This window comes from Neophocaena asiaeorientalis, unplaced genomic scaffold (assembly GCF_003031525.2).
Source record: "Neophocaena asiaeorientalis asiaeorientalis breed wild unplaced genomic scaffold, Neophocaena_asiaeorientalis_V1.1 scaffold138, whole genome shotgun sequence".
Taxonomy (NCBI): domain Eukaryota; kingdom Metazoa; phylum Chordata; class Mammalia; order Artiodactyla; family Phocoenidae; genus Neophocaena; species Neophocaena asiaeorientalis.
The window spans coordinates 4621285-4639206 of NW_020172632.1; the positions used below are offsets into that span (position 1 = coordinate 4621285).

General features: G+C 38.7%; 1 protein-coding gene across 1 annotated transcript in view; it reads left to right on the top strand.

The window, feature by feature from the left end:
- The first annotated feature begins 661 nt into the window (after positions 1-661).
- BTF3L4 (basic transcription factor 3 like 4) overlaps positions 662-17922 on the top strand; it is a 29019-nt gene continuing 11758 nt past the window's right edge. Inside the window, exons 1-3 of the mRNA XM_024739309.1 lie at positions 662-784; positions 4016-4082; positions 7834-7947. Coding sequence (XP_024595077.1) covers positions 4029-4082; positions 7834-7947 — 168 coding nt within the window. The 5' untranslated portion in view covers positions 662-784; positions 4016-4028. The remainder of the gene's footprint in view (positions 785-4015; positions 4083-7833; positions 7948-17922) is intronic.

A 17922-nucleotide genomic window follows, 5' to 3' on the forward strand; every position in this document is an offset into this window, starting at 1 on the left:
AGAGATCTGGCAAGTCTGTTCTGCGGTGCATGGTCTCGTGCCTGCAAGAATGCCCCTTCCTGCTGGAGAAGAAGCACTGCACCTTATTTTTCCTTGTAACCCAAATTCTTCCACTCAGGGATGATGCAATCAACTGATGCAAGCTATGAGAAAACCAAACTTGGAACCTCTCATTGCAAAATTGACCTAGCTCTTCAGGGCACCAAGACATAAGTTACTGTAGGCACTTAAAGTGTAAAGCTTCTTCTGGTTAAATCTATTTGTTTTTGTTGTTTTTAAAATTAGTGGGTTAAGTATCTCAGTTTTCCTCTCTGATGCATAACAAACAGGTCAAAATTTCCCGTGTCTCCTGAGTGGAGACTAGTTGAGTCTGCACACTCGTGAGTCCGCACTAGTTAAGTTCGACAGTGCGTACTTAATTCCTAGTGAAAGACATCCGGCAAAAGTAGACACCCAAACAAAAATACACACAGCCCTTTTATTAGGCTCCCTACAAACTGCACGCACGGACACAATGGAACACCAGGGAGACTGCAAGCTCCAGGATGCAGCGCGGCCACCTGCACCTGCCGCTTTTCTATTGGGAGGCGCAGAGCAGCCTAGGCTTTGTAGTTCGTATATGGGCTCCCGGGATAGGTTGCTCTGGTGAGAGAGAGGCGGGGCCGGATGTGTCACGTGGGACCGACTCCCGCCGCCGCGGCCGCCTTCGTCTTTCTCTGTCTCGACTGAGGTAGCCATCTTGCTCTTGCCGCGTGCTGGTGTTGGAGAACCCTCCTTGCTTCAGGTGAGACCCCCGGCGGTCCCGCCACTCCACGGCCTTAGGCCGCTGCGCACGATCTCCCCACGCCCTTTTCTGCCGACACCCGCCAACTGCTGGGGCTGCCACTTCCGCTGTGGCGCGCCGAGTGGGGGCGGAGGCGGCTGGCTTGGCCTCTCGGTTACCGGCGGCGCAGCTGGGGGTCGGCACCTGAGGGAAGGTCCCCAGCACCACCGCTTTCTGTGAGCGAGCGGGCCTGCGCTGTTGCCGCCCAGATCCAGTCCCAGGAGGCAGGTGGTCCCCCGCCTCTGTCCTGTTATTCTTCATTATTCACAACAATAATGCTGTGAGCTTTATACAGCCTATCTGCTGTCATCTCGTTTGATCCTCCCACTAGACAGATAGGGAAACTGAGGCTAGCAGCCCCCGCCCCCGAGCGCTGGAGACCGAATTCCGTTGCAGCGCTCTTCACCTCGTAATGGCAGTGTTTGTTTAAAGTCTGCCACCCTCTCTGAGACACTGCTTTGCCCGTTTTTATAGCCCCATCACACTGCCTGATGCATAGTAGGCTGTCAGGAAGTTGATGATTGACCGACGGGCAGTGTTACACAGCTCGTGAATGGAGGTTTCAACTTCCGTTCCCACGTTCTTTCACTCTACCAGATCTGTCCCTTAGGGAATGGTAACAATAGTTACCAGTTTCTGAGTATCTGCTGTGAGCCATGCCCTGTGCTTGATACCTTAATCTTTAACTCTTAAAACAACTCTGTGAAGTATGTGGTGTTACACTGTTTCTAATACGGAAGGGATAGAAGTTCAAAGAAGTAAAATACCGTTCTGAAGCCCTAAGTGGTGGAAACTTGATCTTTCTGATTCCAAAGCCTGTGCCTCTCTTATTAGATAGAGTAACCCACAAAATAAAAAGTCAGGATTAAAGATTGAAATTATTTTATCTCTTTGTGAACATGGTGTATGTGAAAGTGCCCACCATAATGCTTGGAACTTAGGCACTCAATAAATGTTGATTATAACCTCATTATTTGCATCTTTTCGAGATTCCTTGAGGAAAGGGCTAAAAGATCCTAGGATCCCCAAGGAAGAATTCACTAATCATATGGCCTTAGGAATTTACTTCTTCCTTTTGGGCCTAGGAAGTGACTTCTCCCTTCTGGGCCCTCATTTCCAAATCTATTAAATTGGGAGGGAGGTGAACTTTTATTTATTTATAATTTATACCCTGCTGCTGCTTGCAAGTATTTGAGATGGCCACATGTACAAGACAGAAATAATGCGTACAATAAAATGAAGGTTGATTGAGGAATAGGGAGTTAAAGCAGGTGATCTTTGAGGTCTATTCCGAATTCTGAGCTTGAAATCTCTTCTCTCATAGACTGAGTCCAATCTAATTTCCTACTTGAATTCCATGCACCCCAACCTGCTAGTAGACAAAGGACCACTCTTCCTCCCCTACCAACGTTGAGCTTCCAACCTCCCTAAAACGCTTTTTCTCTGAGGTACTCCTTGGGAACAAGTTTTCTGTTATACTGATTATCTGGAATGGACTCTGTTCTTTCTTGTCTACACATTGATATAAAGAGTTAATTTTGTCCTTGCTTTGTTTCAAACAAGTCAGGACTCTATTTTGGCTTCCACCTCTTCTCTTGGGGATTGTTACTTCACAATGCCGAAGAGTCCCAAAAGGTTTACCCTGTGTCTGGTTCTAATATTTTCACTTATCCCCTTTTTTTTGTAAAAAATTCCTTAGGCTCTTTGTTAGTTCACTACACCTTCGTGGCCACATTCCTTTGAGAGTAGTGAATATTGGTCCTTTTCTGTAGATATTGAATGTAGAGATTGGGATTTACATCAGATTTAAGTCTGTGGCAGAGTTGAGATTGCCACACACCTAAGTCTCCTGATTTTGTACTATAATCACACTTGCTCCTATGAAAGAGTGTTTTAGCTGCTTGAGCATTGTGGTACAGTACTGAGTAAAGACTGAGAAATCATAAATTCTAAATGTTATTTAGGAACTGGACTTTGGCCTTAAAGCAGAGAGATATACAGGTTAGTGCCTAAGTATAGTGTCAGAGTACAGAACGATTAGTACTTATATAATCTTTGATTCTCTTTTATCTCTGAAATGAAGAAAACAGTAGCCTTTTCATCTGAATGATGATTATAAAGAGTTTAGAGAATCAGCCAAAAAGTTTTGACAACACCCTTATCCTTTATTCCCTCTCTCATATCTCAGTAATGATCTGTTGATCCAAGAACAAGTAAAACAAGACTTTTAACATTGGCTTTTATTTGTTTACATAGTGTGGAATGTTATGGCCCATTATAAACTGAAGAATTTTTTTCCTTAGTAGGAAAGGACTGACCAGAGTAGGATTCATGACTTTATAATGCTCTTAGAGTTTTCAAAATCAAGATTAACCTCTAAAAGTTTATTTTTAAGAGTTTCCTCTTCCCCTCCTCCCCACAAAATTTAGCATCAATGTAGCAGAGATAGGTTTTTGTCAAATTGTGCAAGGAGGCATTTTACCTTATATGCAAGAATATCTTGACAAGTATGACATATTATATTAGTGCAAGGTATTGAATGAACTCCGTGGAAAGTGCTGCAGAAGCATTGAATGTCTGAAAATCTGGTTCTCTTTTCCTATTATTAACATACCACCTGACCTTGAATAGAGGACGGGACTACCTCACATCTTGACAGCTACACAGCCTATTGTTGTATTTTTTTCTTTGTCCAGATTTTTCTTTTCCCTTTTTTTCTTTATTTCATTTTTTTTTTTGCCTTCTTTTTATGGTTTAAAGAAATACAAAATGTGATTTGAGAGAAAAATGTTTACTTAAAGGTTGTGCTAATTTGGTAACAGCTCTCTGCTGTGAAAATCTTTGGGGGAAAAACTGGCTTGCAGAGATTTCATAATTGGTTAGGTTTTATTGAATGCCAAAGTACTGAATCATGCTTTTAAGGAGGGATCTTCGAATAGGTAACTTTGAATCCCATTCTATTTTCTGTTTGTAAATTCAGCTCCCTCTTGGTATTATTTAATTTTGGATTTTTTACTGTCTGGCTTATGAAGCTAGGACAAGTTATTAATATTTTTAAGAATGTAGACAATATGATTGTGGTGGTGATGCATATTACAGGTTCAGTGAACCAGAAGGTACTGTTGTATAAACAGTTATTTTGTTTTGGTAAATAAAACAGTGACTTTAACAAATTTATTTTTCCCCCCCTAGATTTACCAACAGCATGAATCAAGAAAAGTTAGCCAAACTTCAGGCTCAGGTCCGGATAGGGGGCAAGGTGAGTGTGGCATAAGAAAAACTGATAGGAGAATGTATTATTACCAGATAGTGTCATTATTTTGGATTTGTGGTCATTGAAAATCTAAAATCTTTTAAACAATCAAGATTAAACCACATTCCAATTTGAAAATAATTTGTCTAGATCTAAAATAGATAATTAGAAGATCTCTCTCTCTGTTGGTGCAATTGAAATAGCCACCTTTGAGTCTTCTTAACATCTGGTGGTTATATGAGATGAACAAGTTAACCAACCTTATTAAGCTTCCATTTTTGCATCTGCAAAACAAAAGTAATCCTATATAAGATGCTTCTAAAGATAGAGTAATATTTCTAAAACACCTAAAACGGTGTCTGGCACAGACTAAACACTTAATAAATGACAGCTATTATGTTAGACTCACCCTCAGGGCATCCCAGATATTAAGGTTATCTTGACTGGATGCCCCTACTGCTTCAGTTAGGTGTACAATGGGGCATGCTTAAGTTGATGGTACATTGTTCATTGCTAGGTTTTCCTCCCAAATTCCTACCTATTTGTCTATGTTGGTGAATATGAACATAAGCATTCTTTTCCCATGTACTTTGAAGCCTAAGGATGATCTAGTTCTGAACACTGAAAATCTTTGATTCCCTTCAGCTCCAGCCTCAGGCTCAAGGAGAATATTCTACCTTTATCTCTGCCCAATACAATCTTTGTAAAAGGAAAAGCATGAATAGTATTTACCTCAGACCTAGGGAGGGGGTAGGTAGGACACTATGTAGCAGCCCCACTGTGTCATTTACTTTGATGATAACCACAGTTTCTGGGGATGGGGACAGGAGACGGGGAAGGGGAGAAGCAACTAGTACTTTCTCCTTCTTTCATAGTGATACAGTTACATGACTCTGGAGTCATATTAACACATTCCTATAACCAAAGTACTAGTCACATTGTAGCAGCAAGTGTAATGTAATGTACCAATGCAAAAACTAGGCATATTCAAGAACCATAGAATATACCTGTAAGAACTTGATGCAGTACATCACTATTATATATTTTAAACCAGATAGTTGGCACATTCATTCAGCTGGTTTATTGAGAATGTACTATGGGCCAAGCACACAGTACATAAATAAGTCAAGGTTTCCTGCTCTTGACACAGTTCAGCTTGGAAGAGAGACATACAATTCCATTACAGAATAGTAAATGTTAAAATGAAGTACAAGGTGCTCCTGCCTAGGAGAGATAAGGACATCATCACTGAGCTGAGATTTGAAGAATAAACAAGAACAGGTGCAAGGATAAGTGGGTAGGGTGAAGGGGGGATTGTCGTTCTCACACATGCAAAGGCCCATAGGATGCTGAGATAGCATGGTGCTTAATGGAACAGCTTGCTTTAGTTTGTTATAGCTAGAGTTTAGAGTAAATAATGGATAAAGTATGGTAGCAAATGAAACAACCAGGTAATTCAGGGTTAGATCATAGTTTTGTATGCCATACTAGGGAGATTCAGATTTTATCCTATAGGCAAGAGCAACAGTAAACTACTGTAGAATTTTAAGAAGGAAATAACAGCCATTTTAAAAGGTAGCTGCCAGCATTGTGGAAAATGAAATAAAACAAGTTTGGCATAGAGGAGAACAATGGAGAAGCTACTGCTGTAGTATGTGGGACACAAATTCAGGGACTGGATATGACACAATTTAATGACCAATAGAATATGGGGGATGAACGGGTGAGAGGATTCTGGGATGACGTCCAAATTTCTGGTTTTAGAGCTACAAAACTTAGGAAATATAAGAAGAGTAGTTTGGTGGACTGATAAGCTTTTAGGCATGTTGACTTTGAGGTGCGTGAGGATCATTTGAGTTGTATCCAGCAAGCAATTGAGCTATCCCTGAGTCAGGAACACATCATAAATAAATGGCCATCTATGTAAAGAGTCACTCTTAGTTCATCCTTTAACTGGATTTCATTACAACCTCTGCTGCTACCCACAGGACTCTCTTCTACTCCCACCAGAGTTGCTGAGACTGAGGCTTCTGCCTACTCTCTATAAGCCTGATTGCCTGAGTAATACTGCAGGAGCTACCCAGAGATTGAAACCTCCTTTCCTTTTTCTTTACTCCTGCCAGGTCTCAGAAAGATTTAGGCCTCAAGATATAGACTGCTCTTGGCAGTGTTTCAGCCCTGCTTTAGGTTACATTTTTTTAAATTGGCTCAGGAATTTAATTCATTGTTTTAAATAGTTTTTCAATGGAAAAAATGTATTTAGAGTTTCAAAGTATCCATTTAGAAATGAACTTTTCCTATCTCAGTAAATAGTATAATTTTCAACCTATTTGCTCAGGTCAAAATTCTAAACATCATTCTAGATTCCTTTTTTCCCTCATATCCCATATCTAGTCCATCAGCAAGTCCTGTTGGTTCTTCTGACAGTCTGAGCTCTCACCACCTCCACTGCCACAACCCTCATTTCTCATCAGGACTGCTACAGTAGCTTCCTGATTGATTTCATTATAGTTCATTTTCCACAGCAACCTCAGTCATCTTTTAAAATTATAAATAAGATCCAGTCATTTTCATGCTTAAAACCTTCCAATGGCTTCCTATTGCAATTGGAATAAAGTCCAACTCCTGCCCATGGGATTCTAGGGCACATGATCTGGCCCTTACCGATCTTTCTGATTTCATTTTCCTCCTCCTTTCCCATTGTTTACTCTGCTTTAGCCATACTGGCCTGCTTTCTCTAGAAATAAAAGGTTCACTCTTGTTTCATTCTGCTTGGATCACTCTTTCCCTAGGTCTTCCCATGGATCTCAGCTCATACGTCACCTCTTCAGAGGGGCCTTCCCTGAACATTGTAATAAAGTAGTGCTTTACCCGCATCTGATGTTCTTGTCACTATGTTATTTTTTTTCTTAATACCCTTGTCCTGTTTGAAATGATGTAATTTGTTTATATGTTTATTGACTTTTCCTTCACACTGTAATGTGTGCTCCTTGAAGTAAGAACTTGATCTTTTTCATTCCTGGGTTCTAGGACTCTAGAACACTCACATAATAGGCATTTGACTCTTTTTTTTTGCGGTACGCGGGCCTCTCACTGTTGTGGCCTCTCCCATTGCGGAGCACAGGCTCCGGACACGCAGGCTCAGCGGCCATGGCTCACGGGCCTAGCTGCTCTGCGGCATGTGGGATCTTCCCGGACCAGGGCACGAACCCGTGTCCCCTGCATCGGCAGGCGGACTCTCAACCACTGTGCCACCAGGGAAGCCCTTTGACTCTTAATTATGTCATAATCTCCAAAGTTTCGGAATATCTTTAGACTATTGTCAGGGGGTGGTATGACAGGTTAAAAAAAGCATTCCTTATAATGTTTGAAAGTTGATATAAAGCACACTAAATTATCTTGAAATTATAAATTATTTTTTATTAGAAACAATTTTTTTATTAGAAACATTTTCTTGAAACAATGTTAAAATGATAAAGGCTGGATTGGAAAGAGTAAGAACAATTGGCTAGAAACTGACCTTCAAAAATCTGGGTTAGGCTGACAGTCTTATTAATCATCTAATCATTCATTAGACTTCATTATGTCATTACTGTGTGTGGCACCACCTCACTATTGAGTTGAAGTTGGCAGTTTCTTGAGTGAATATTATGAATATTATGTTAGAATATTAGTTAGAATATTATGTAAAGGAAGACAAGTGATTGCAGTTGTCAAATGCACGGCACGCTAACACTTCTGTTTGGTTATCTTTCAGGGTACAGCGCGCAGAAAGAAGAAGGTGGTACATAGAACAGCTACAGCTGATGACAAAAAACTTCAGAGTTCTCTAAAAAAACTGGCTGTGAATAATATAGCTGGTATTGAAGAGGTATGGTCACTTAGTAAATTGTTATTTGGACAAGTAGCACATTCACAGATAATTAACCACACTTTCAAATGTAAAATATCAGCTTAGATGAATCCGGTATTGTCTTTCTGAAGGACTATAGCTATTGAATTTGCTTATTGTATAAATTGGATGATTGTCCAAAAAAATGATTTTAGTAGACAGTTAAAGGATTCATTATACTTTTCAGACTCAAAGTATTTGCATATATGTCAATATTATGGAACTGCTCTTGAATTTTAATAGAATAAGATTTTTTTCTAATGATACAGAAATAAAGAAACCCAAAGATTTCTTCCAGTAGGATGGACTTTTTTCCCATACACAGTCTCTCAAAGCATTACCTCAGCCAAGCTCTAGCAATAGCTTTACATGAATTGGATTTTTTATTAGACCTCTTTCAAAAATTATTCATTAAATTTTTAAATTATTTTATTATATTTTGATAATTCTACTTTTCTCAAATCTGAAACCAAAGATTGATGTTATTTCAAAAGGCACTCAAGAAAAATTATAATAACATCAACTGTTTGTGATTTGTTACCATCTAGACCTACTTCTACCTAATGATTCCATTTCTGATAGTAACCAATGTTAAAATTTTCACTGCCATCAGTTAGATTTCATTATGTCATTACTTTGTGTGGCACCACCTCACAATTTTTAGTAGATTATTAATGGACATGTGCTGTGAAACATAGATCAGAAACAATGTGGTGATGGGGATTACTATTAAAGAAATAGCAGAGTACCAAAAAAAGGCAGTGAAATGGCAAAGTGCTACATATTCCTTCAGCCATGCATATGTGAATGAATGAACACATCGTTTAAATCTGCTTTGTACTTTCAAAGTCAATATACTGATAAAACAGTAGGAAATGTGAGCCACATGTATCTTTTTTCCATTCAGCTTGATGTGGCTGTGCATTCTTACTCTGATAAATATTAGAACTTCATTTGCAAGTCTTGAAATTAAGCATTTAAAATGCTTTTTTTTTTCTGAGCTATTGAAAGCTTTTATATATTTTCATTGACCTAAAATAATTTTCAGAGAGATCATTCTCTATCTGATAGATAGATCATTCTCTATATTTGAGAAAAAGCAAATTTAAGCCTGTCTTTAAAAATCACAGCTTGACAGCTGCATAGCCCAGGGAGATCAGCTCGGTGCTTTGTGACCACCTAGAGGGGTGGGATAGGGAGGGTGGGAGGGAGGGAGACTCAAGAGGGAGGGGATATGGGGATATATGTATAGTATAGCTGATTTGCTTTGTTATACAGCAGAAACTAACACAACATTGTAAAGCAATTATACTCCAATAAAGATGTTTAAAAAAAATCACAGCTTGATTAAAAAAAAGAATAAGTTGTAACAATGGACATGAACTCTGATAATGTTAAGCCTAACTTACTTATAAGTGTTCAGGCAATCTTATATCTTTGCCTACCTTTCTACTTTCTGACTCCATGCCCACCCCTCCCCACCTCAACACTGTTGACATTTTGAACCAGATAATTCTTTGCTGTGGGAACTGTCCTGTACATTGTAGGATGTTTGGCAGCATGCCTGGACTCTACCCACTAGATCCCCAGTTACAACAACCAAAAATGTCTCCAGACGTTATTGCATGTTCTCTGGGGGGCAAATCACCCTTGGTTGAAAACACTTCTTTAGAGAGAGGAAAAGATTGTATTTACACCTCCTTGAAGTATAGATTTTAACTGCATAATATTGCCAGGGGCATGCTTGTCTAAATGTTTGGTTTGTTCAAATTTGGAAGACTTTATGGTTCTTATAATTAATAAAACTTTTAGTGTTTTATAGTGAAATAAAAAGCCAGTCAGTTATCAGTCTTTGATCTCTTCAGAATATAATCAAACTAGTTATAATGGTGTGCTGAGGTCATGGTTTATTTGTCGTCGAAATTATAAATTTTTAATGGTAGTGAACATCTGCTGTATGCCAAGCATTTTGCTAGGCAGTGATTCATAAGATATTATTCATAGTCTCTGTCGTTTAGAGCTTAAAATCTAGTGTGGAAACTAATTAGACAACTAGACAGATAAACAAATATATATTATCCATTTCAGCTTCACAGTGTCTCATGGTTGGTTGTTACTGGTTACAGATAAGAAAGCTGAGACTTAGAGAGTCAGGTATCTGCCCAAGATCACATAGCTAGTAAGTGCTGAATTCCAGATTTGAACTAAGTATGTCAAAACCACAGTTCATTTTATTCATTGATTTATCTTGCTTTGGTCTTTTTAGTTATACTTTCTTATACTCACTATTGGCCTTTTCCTCTCCTCCTGCCCCTCCTTACTCTCTGTTCTTCCAAACTCCCCCCAAAGAAAGGGACAGTACCTGCCTTATATCCTGTATTATCGAGCACCTGCCATGTTCAGTTCATTACTTAACATTATAGATAAAAGAAATCCCCATCAGTATTTCCAAGGACATTGCTTTTTCTCCTTTTTCAGGTATTAATGTAGGTGTTATTTCCTCCCAGAAGCCTTCCTGGTAGCACACATACACATTTATGCAAAGAAGGGTTAGACGCCTTTCCTATGTGCCTCCATAATGCCCTGTATTTAATTTTATTATAGCATGTATTAAACTATATTATTAATTCTTTTTTGTTGGTATTGCCAGTGCAGTTTTGTTTGGAGACACATATCTCCAAAACGTCACACAGAAAATTAATGGTACATAATAGGCATGTACATGCTCTTGTTGCACTCCCACCCCCGTGTGTGTGTGTGTGTGTGTGATGTCTTCCAACCCTCACAGACTAGTTGTACAAAGAAAATATGCGTAAAGAAAATTAACACTGTAAGGTAACAGCTGTAACATTCTGAATGTTTGAAACTAAAATGGGAAGGTTTGCTTTCTTCCTTTCCCTCTTTCTAAAATTGATTTTTTGAGAACCAAGATATTTGGTACTTTATATAACACTTTGCAGATCTAAAATAATTTTGTTTAGGCATATCTAGTGTACTGTATAATCTGGCTTGCCTCAAACATTATGTTTTGTGTTACTATAATTAAAGCAGAATTTATTTCATTTTTTTTTTAAGAAAATTATGACACACGCTTGGTTTAAAACAGCTTCTAGGAGGAAAAAAGAAACTACTACATTAAATGTATACATGAAAACGTGTGCGGTTTTCAGAAACATTAAGATATGAAAAAATATATACATCTTAGAATAGAAGAAATGATTATTTTACAATTTCGTTAATTTTAACTTGGGATGTTTTCAGCTTTTTTCAAAGTGCTGAACTCTGGAAGATACTATCTTTTTGGGTTTTGGCAGTTTAAGGAAAGCAGATAAAAACATTTGAAAAGAGAAGATACCATTACCATTGTTGTAAAGCAAAAATAATATTACTATGTTTTCTGTACTTTGACCTTCAAAACATCAAACCAATAGAAAGTACTTGGTTTGGTGGGTTGGAACAGAGAGATCAGAGTTGGGTTTCAAAAACTTATTGAATGCACTTCTGCTAAGTAAAATTTTATTTTATTTTATTTTATTTCATTTTATTTTTTTGCGGTACGCGGGCCTCTCACTGTTGTGGCCTCTCCCATTGCGGAGCACAGGCTCCGGACACACAGGCTTAGCGGCCATGGCTCACGGGCCCAGCCGCTCCGCGGCATGTGGGATCTTCCCGGACCGGGGCACGAACCCGCGTCCCCCGCATCAGCAGGCACACTCTCAACCACTGCACCACCAGGGAAGCCCTGCCAAGTAAAATTTTAATCTTAGTTTCTAGGCTGTCAGTATCAGTAATTTTTTTCCCCTTCTAAAGCTTAATTTATGTCTTCTTCAAATACTTAAAAACTAAAGGACTGTTTGAATTAAGAGAGGCTTCTCTGGACTTTTATGTGTTCCCTAGTTTGTTAATTTGGGGTAATAAATTCAATCATATGTAGATTTCTTTTACCTGTTACCAAAGACAGAAATCCAAAGCTGTCAAAAAGGGGCAGGGGAGGGCTTCCCTGGTGGCATAGACGTACCGCAAAAAAAAAAAGGGGGGGGGCAGGGGAATGTCAGAGACTGTTTCATACAAAAAAGCCAAGTAAGTACCGGGTTTTAGGAAGAAATTCCTATGTGAACTCTGAGAGTATAATCCAGAACTAAATTTCTGAAAATGTTTTATGTTCTCTGACATTTGAAGATATTTGGATGTGCTTCTTACTTGGTAATCTAGTTGACTGTAGTGACCGTGTTGTCACCTTTCTTCTCCTGATGATAACATGCATCTATCAAAAGTAGGATCTGGGGCTTCCCTGGTGGCGCAGTGGTTGAGAGTCCGCCTGCCGATGCAGGGGACACGGGTTCGTTCCCTGGTCTGGGAAGATCCCACATGCCGCGGAGCGGCTGGGCCCGTGAGCCATGGCCACTGAGCCTGTGCGTCCGGAGCCTGTGCTCCACAACGGGAGAGGCCACAACAGTGAGAGGCCTGCGTACCGCAAAAAAAAAAGGTAGAATCTGTCTCATTTCCCAGAGATAATTGATTTCATCAGATGTATTTAATAAGAAATGTCACCAAAAATCTGCTTCTCTGGTTCAGATGGTCTAGTTGTTTCACAGAGTTTTACTATTATATTCAGAAGACAGCTTCTATCTTAACTAAGGTATGATTCTGTCTCCATGAAACCTTCCCTATCTTTCCAGGCATAATTCATCAACACTTTATCTGTACTTCCACTGCCCTTAGCTTAAATTGCTCTGCTATAATGCGTTTATTATTACAGCCTCATATTGTAGGGTGTGATTACTTATTAACCAAATAGTCTGTTTGCAGTAGATTGTAAGAATCTTGACAGTAGGAACTGTGTTTATTCATCATTTATAATCTATAGCATGCTGACTCCCATGATGAGTTTGTTTGGGGCCTGTTAAGTTTAAGCAATACTGATTATTCTAGGTGGAATTGTTTTGCAAGAAGTTAGCCATAGAGAGCTGGCACTCAGGAGAAAGCTTAGGGCTGGGAATTTAAATTTTGTAATTGTACACATAAGTTTTACTGTTTATATTTTCCTCTTCTTGGCTCTTATTTTTCTTGAACCAGTTATACAGAAGAAGAACCTAAAGTTGACCCTTACTGCGGTTCCTTCTTCCTCCAGCTAGAGCCTCAGGTGTCAATGGGTGTACAGCTCTTAGTACAGGAGAGTGAAAGAGAAACACTGTACCATTCAACTTATTATCACACAGCAGTCTTACATTCTTTAAATATCCTGCTTTTTTTGTTTTTTGTTTTTTTTTCCCTGTTTTTTGTGTGTGTGGTAAAATAAACATAACATAAAATTTGCCTTTTTTTTTCCCTATGTGCAGAGCTTTTTTTTTTTTTGGCTGCGTTGGTTCTTCGTTGCTGCACGTGGGCTTTCTCTAGTTGCAGCGAGCAGGGTCTCTTCATTGCAGTGCGCGGGCTTCTCACTACGGTGGCTTCTCTTGTTGTACAGCGCAGGCTCCAGGTGCATGGGCTTTGGTAGTTATGGCTCACAGGATCTAGAGCACAGTCTTAGTAGTTGTGGCACACAGGCTTAGTTGCTCTGCAGCTTGTGGGATCTTCCCAGACCAGGAATCGGACCCATGTCCCCTGCATTGGCAGGTGGATTCTTAAACACTGCACCACCAGGGAAGTCCCAGATCTTTTTTTTTTTTAACAATTTTTTAAAATTGAAGTATATATGGGACTTCCCTGGCGGTCCAGTGGTTAGGACTCTGTGCTTCCACTGCAGGGGCACAGTTTCAGTCCCTGGTTGGGGAACTAAGATCCCGCAAGCCGCGTGGCATGGCCAAAAAAAAAAAATACAAGGAGTGTTCTGCCTATGTTTTCCTCTAAGAGTTTTATAGTATTTGGTCATGGTTAGGTCTTTAATCCATTTTGAGTTTATTTTTATATATGCTGTTAGAGAATGTTTTTATTTCATTCTTTTACATGTAACTGTCCAGTTTTCCGTGCTCAAGTTATTGAAGAGACTGTCTTTTCTCCGTTGTATCTTGCCTCCTTTGTCATAGATTAATTGACCATAAATGCGTATCTTTATTTCTGGGCTTTCTGTTCTGTTCTGTTGATCTATGTGTCTGTTTTCATGCCAGTATCATACTGTTTCATTGCTCTAGCTTTGTAATATAGTCTGAAATCAAGGAGCATGATTCCTCAAGCTCCATTCTTCTTTTTCAAGATCATTTTGGCTTTTCAGGATCTTTTGTGTTTCCATACAAATTTAAAAATTTTTTGTTCCAATTCCATGAAAACTGCTATTGGTAATTTGATAGAGATTGCATTGAATCTGTAGACTGCCTTGGGTGGTATGGTCATTTTAACAATTATGATTCTTCCAATCCAAGAACATGGTATGTCTTTCTATCTGTTTTTTGTCGTCTTCAGTTTCTTTCATCAACGTCTTAATAATTTTCGGAGTACAGGTCTTTTGCCTCCTTAGGGAGGTCTCTATTCCTAGGTATTTTATTCTTTTTGATACAAAGGTAAGTGGGATTGTTTCCTTAATTTCTCTTTCTGCTATTTTGTTGTTAGTGTATAGAAATGCAGCAGATTTCTGTGCATTAATTTTGTATTCTGCAACTTTACCAAATTCATTGATGAGTTCTAGTAATTTTTTGGTGGCATGTTTAGGATTTTCTATGTATAGTATCATGTCATCTGAAAACAGTGACAGTTTTATTACTTCTTTTCCAATTTGGATTATTTTTATTTCTTTTTCTTCTCTGATTGCTGTGGCTAGGACTTCCAAAACTATGCTGAATAAAAATGGTGATAGTGGGCATCCCTGTCTTGTTCTTGATCTTAGAGGAAATGCTTTCAGCTTTTCTCCATTGAGTATGGTGTTAGCTGTGGGTTTGTCATATGTGGCCTTTATTATGTTGTGGTAAGTCCCCTCTATGCCCACATTCTGGAGAGTTTTCATCATAAATGGATGTTGAATTTTATCAGAAGCTTTTTTGACATCTGTTGAGATGATCATACGCTTTTTTACTCTTCAGTTTGTTAATGTGGTGTATCACACTGATTGATTTGTGGATTCTGAAAAATCCTTTCATCCCTGGGATAAATCCTACTTGATCATGGTGTATGATCCTTTTAATGTATTGTTGGATTCAGGTGCTAGTATTTTGTTGACGATTTTTGCATCTAGGTTCATCATAGTGATATTGGCCTGTAATTTCCTTTTTTTGTGGTGTCTTTGTCTGGTTTTGGTATCAGGGTGATGGTGGCCTCATAGAATGAGTTCAGAAGTTTTCCTTCCTATGCAGTTTTTTGGAATAGTTTCAGAAGGATATGTTTTAACTCTTCTCTAAATGTTTGATAGAATTCACCTGTGAAGCCATCTGGTCCTGGACTTCTGTTTACTGGAAGTTTTTAAATTACTGATTCAGTTTCAGTACTGGTAATTGGACTCTTCATATTGTCTATTTTTTCCTGGTTCAGTCTTGGGAGATTGTACCTTTCTAAGAATTTGTCCATTTCTTCTAGGTTGTCCATTTTATTGGCATATAGTTGCTTGTTGCCTCTTATGGCCCTTTGTGTTTCTGTGGTATTGGTCGTAACTTCTCCTTTTTCATTTCTGATTTTATTGATGTGAGCCCTCTTCCTTTTTTTCTTGCTGAGTCTGGCTAAAGGTTTATCAATTTTGTTTACCTTTTCAAAGAACCAGCTTTTAGTTTTATTGATCTTTTTTATTGTTTTCTTAGTCTCTATTTCATTTATTTCTGCTTAGATCTTGATGATTTCTTTCCTTCTGCTGCCTTTGGGTTTTGTTTGTTCTTCTTTCTCTAGTTGCTTTAGGTGTAATGTTAGGTCATTTATTTGAGATTTTTCTTGTTTCCTGAGGTAAGCTTGTATCTCTATGAACTTCCCTCTTAGAACTGCTTTTGCTGCATCCCATAGGTTTTGGATTGTCATGTTTTCGTTTTCACATGTATCAAGGTATTTTTTGATTTCCTCTTTGCTTTCTTCAGGGATCCATTGATTGTTTAGTAGCATATTGTTTAGCCGCCATGTGTTTGTGTTTTTTGCAGTTTTTTTCCTTGTAGTTGATTTCTAACCTCATACTGTTGTGTTTGGGAAAGATGCTTGATATGATTTCAGTTTTCTTAAATTTACCGAGGCTTGCTTTGTAGCCCAGCATGTGATCTGTCCTGGAGAATGTTCCATGTACACTTGAAAAGAATGTGTATTCTGCTGCTTTCAGATGGAATGCTCTATACATATTAAGTCCATCTGGTCTAATGTGTCACTTAAGGCCTGTGTTTCCTTATTGACTTTCTGTCTGGATGCTCTGTCCATTGATGTAAGTAGGGCGTTAAAGTCCCCTACTATTATTGTGTTACTGTTGGTTTCTCTTTTATGTCTGTTAACATTTGCCTTGTGTATTGAGGTGCTCTTATGTTGGGTACATATATATTTACAATTGTTATATCTTCTTGGATTGATCCTTTGATTGTTATGTAGTGTCCTTTTTGTCTCTTGTAACAGTCTTTATTTTAGAGTCTATTTTGTCTGACATAAGTATTGCTACTTAAGCTTTCTTTTGATTTTCATTGGTGTGGAGTACCTCACTTTCAGTCTGTATGGGTCTCTTGATCTGAAGGGAGTCTCTTGTAGGCAGCGTATATATGGGTCCTGTTTTTGTATTCATTCAGCCAGTCTGTGTCTTTTGGTTGGAGCATTCAGTCCGTTTACATTTAAGGTAATTATCAATATGTATGTTCCTATTGCCATTTTGTTAATTGACTAGTGTCTAGTGGATTTGTCTAGTGGACATGTCTAGTGGATTTGTTTTTGCAGGTATTTTCTTCCCCTTCTTTTGTTCTCTTCTCTTGTGATTTGATGGCTATCTTTAGTGTTATGTTTGGATTCCTTTTTCTTTTTTGTGTGTATATCTTTTATAGATTTTTGTTTTATGGCTACCATGAGCTTTTTGTATAACAGTCTGTATATTCATGCTTGTTTTAAGTTGCTCATCTCTTAATTTCAAATGCATTTTAGATGCCCTGCATTTGTATTCTCCTACCCTCATGATTGTTGTTTTTGGTATTATATTTTATATCTAATTTTTTGTGTATCCCTTAACTGCTTATTGTATATACAGATGATTTTACTACTTTTGTCTTTTAAACTCCCTACTAGCTTTGTGTGTGGATGATATCGTGCTTTATTGTATGTTTGCCTTTACCAGCAAGCTTTTCCATTTTGTAATTCTCTTGTTTCTAGTTGTGACCTTTTCTTCTCTGCCTAGAGAAGTTCCTTCAACATTTGTTTTAAAGCTGGTTTTGTGGTGCTGAATTCTTTTAGCTTTTGCTTGTCTGTAAAGCTTTTGATTTCTCCATCACATCTGAACCTCGAGAGCCTTGCTGAGTAGAATATTCTTGGTTGTAGGTTTTTCTCTTTCATTGTTTTGAGTATATCATCTCTCCCTTCTGGCATGCAGAGTTTCTCCCAGAAATTCAGCTGATAGCCTTATGGGCGTTCCCTCGTATGTTATTTGATGCTATTCTCTTGTTGCTTTATATATATATTTATTTATTTATTTATTTTTGGCTGTGTTGGGTCTTTGTTGCTGCCCACGGGCTTTCTCTAGTCACAGTGAGCAGGGGCTACTCTTCGTTGTGGTGCAGGCTTCTCAGTGTGGTGGCTTCTCTTGTGGAACACAGGCTCCAGGCGCGCAGGCTTCAGTAGTTGTGGCTCATGGGCTCTAGAGTGCAGCCTCAGTAGTTGTGGCACACGGGCTTAGTTGCTCTGTGGCATGTAGGATCTTCCCAGAACAGGGCTCGAACCCGTGTCCCCTGCATTGGCGGGCGGATTCTTAACCACTGCGCCACCAGGGAAGCTCCCTCTGTTTTTTTTTGGGAAGCTCCCTCTTGTTGCTTTTAATACTCTCTTCATCTTTAATTTTTGTCTTTTTTTTTTTTTTTTTTTTTTTTG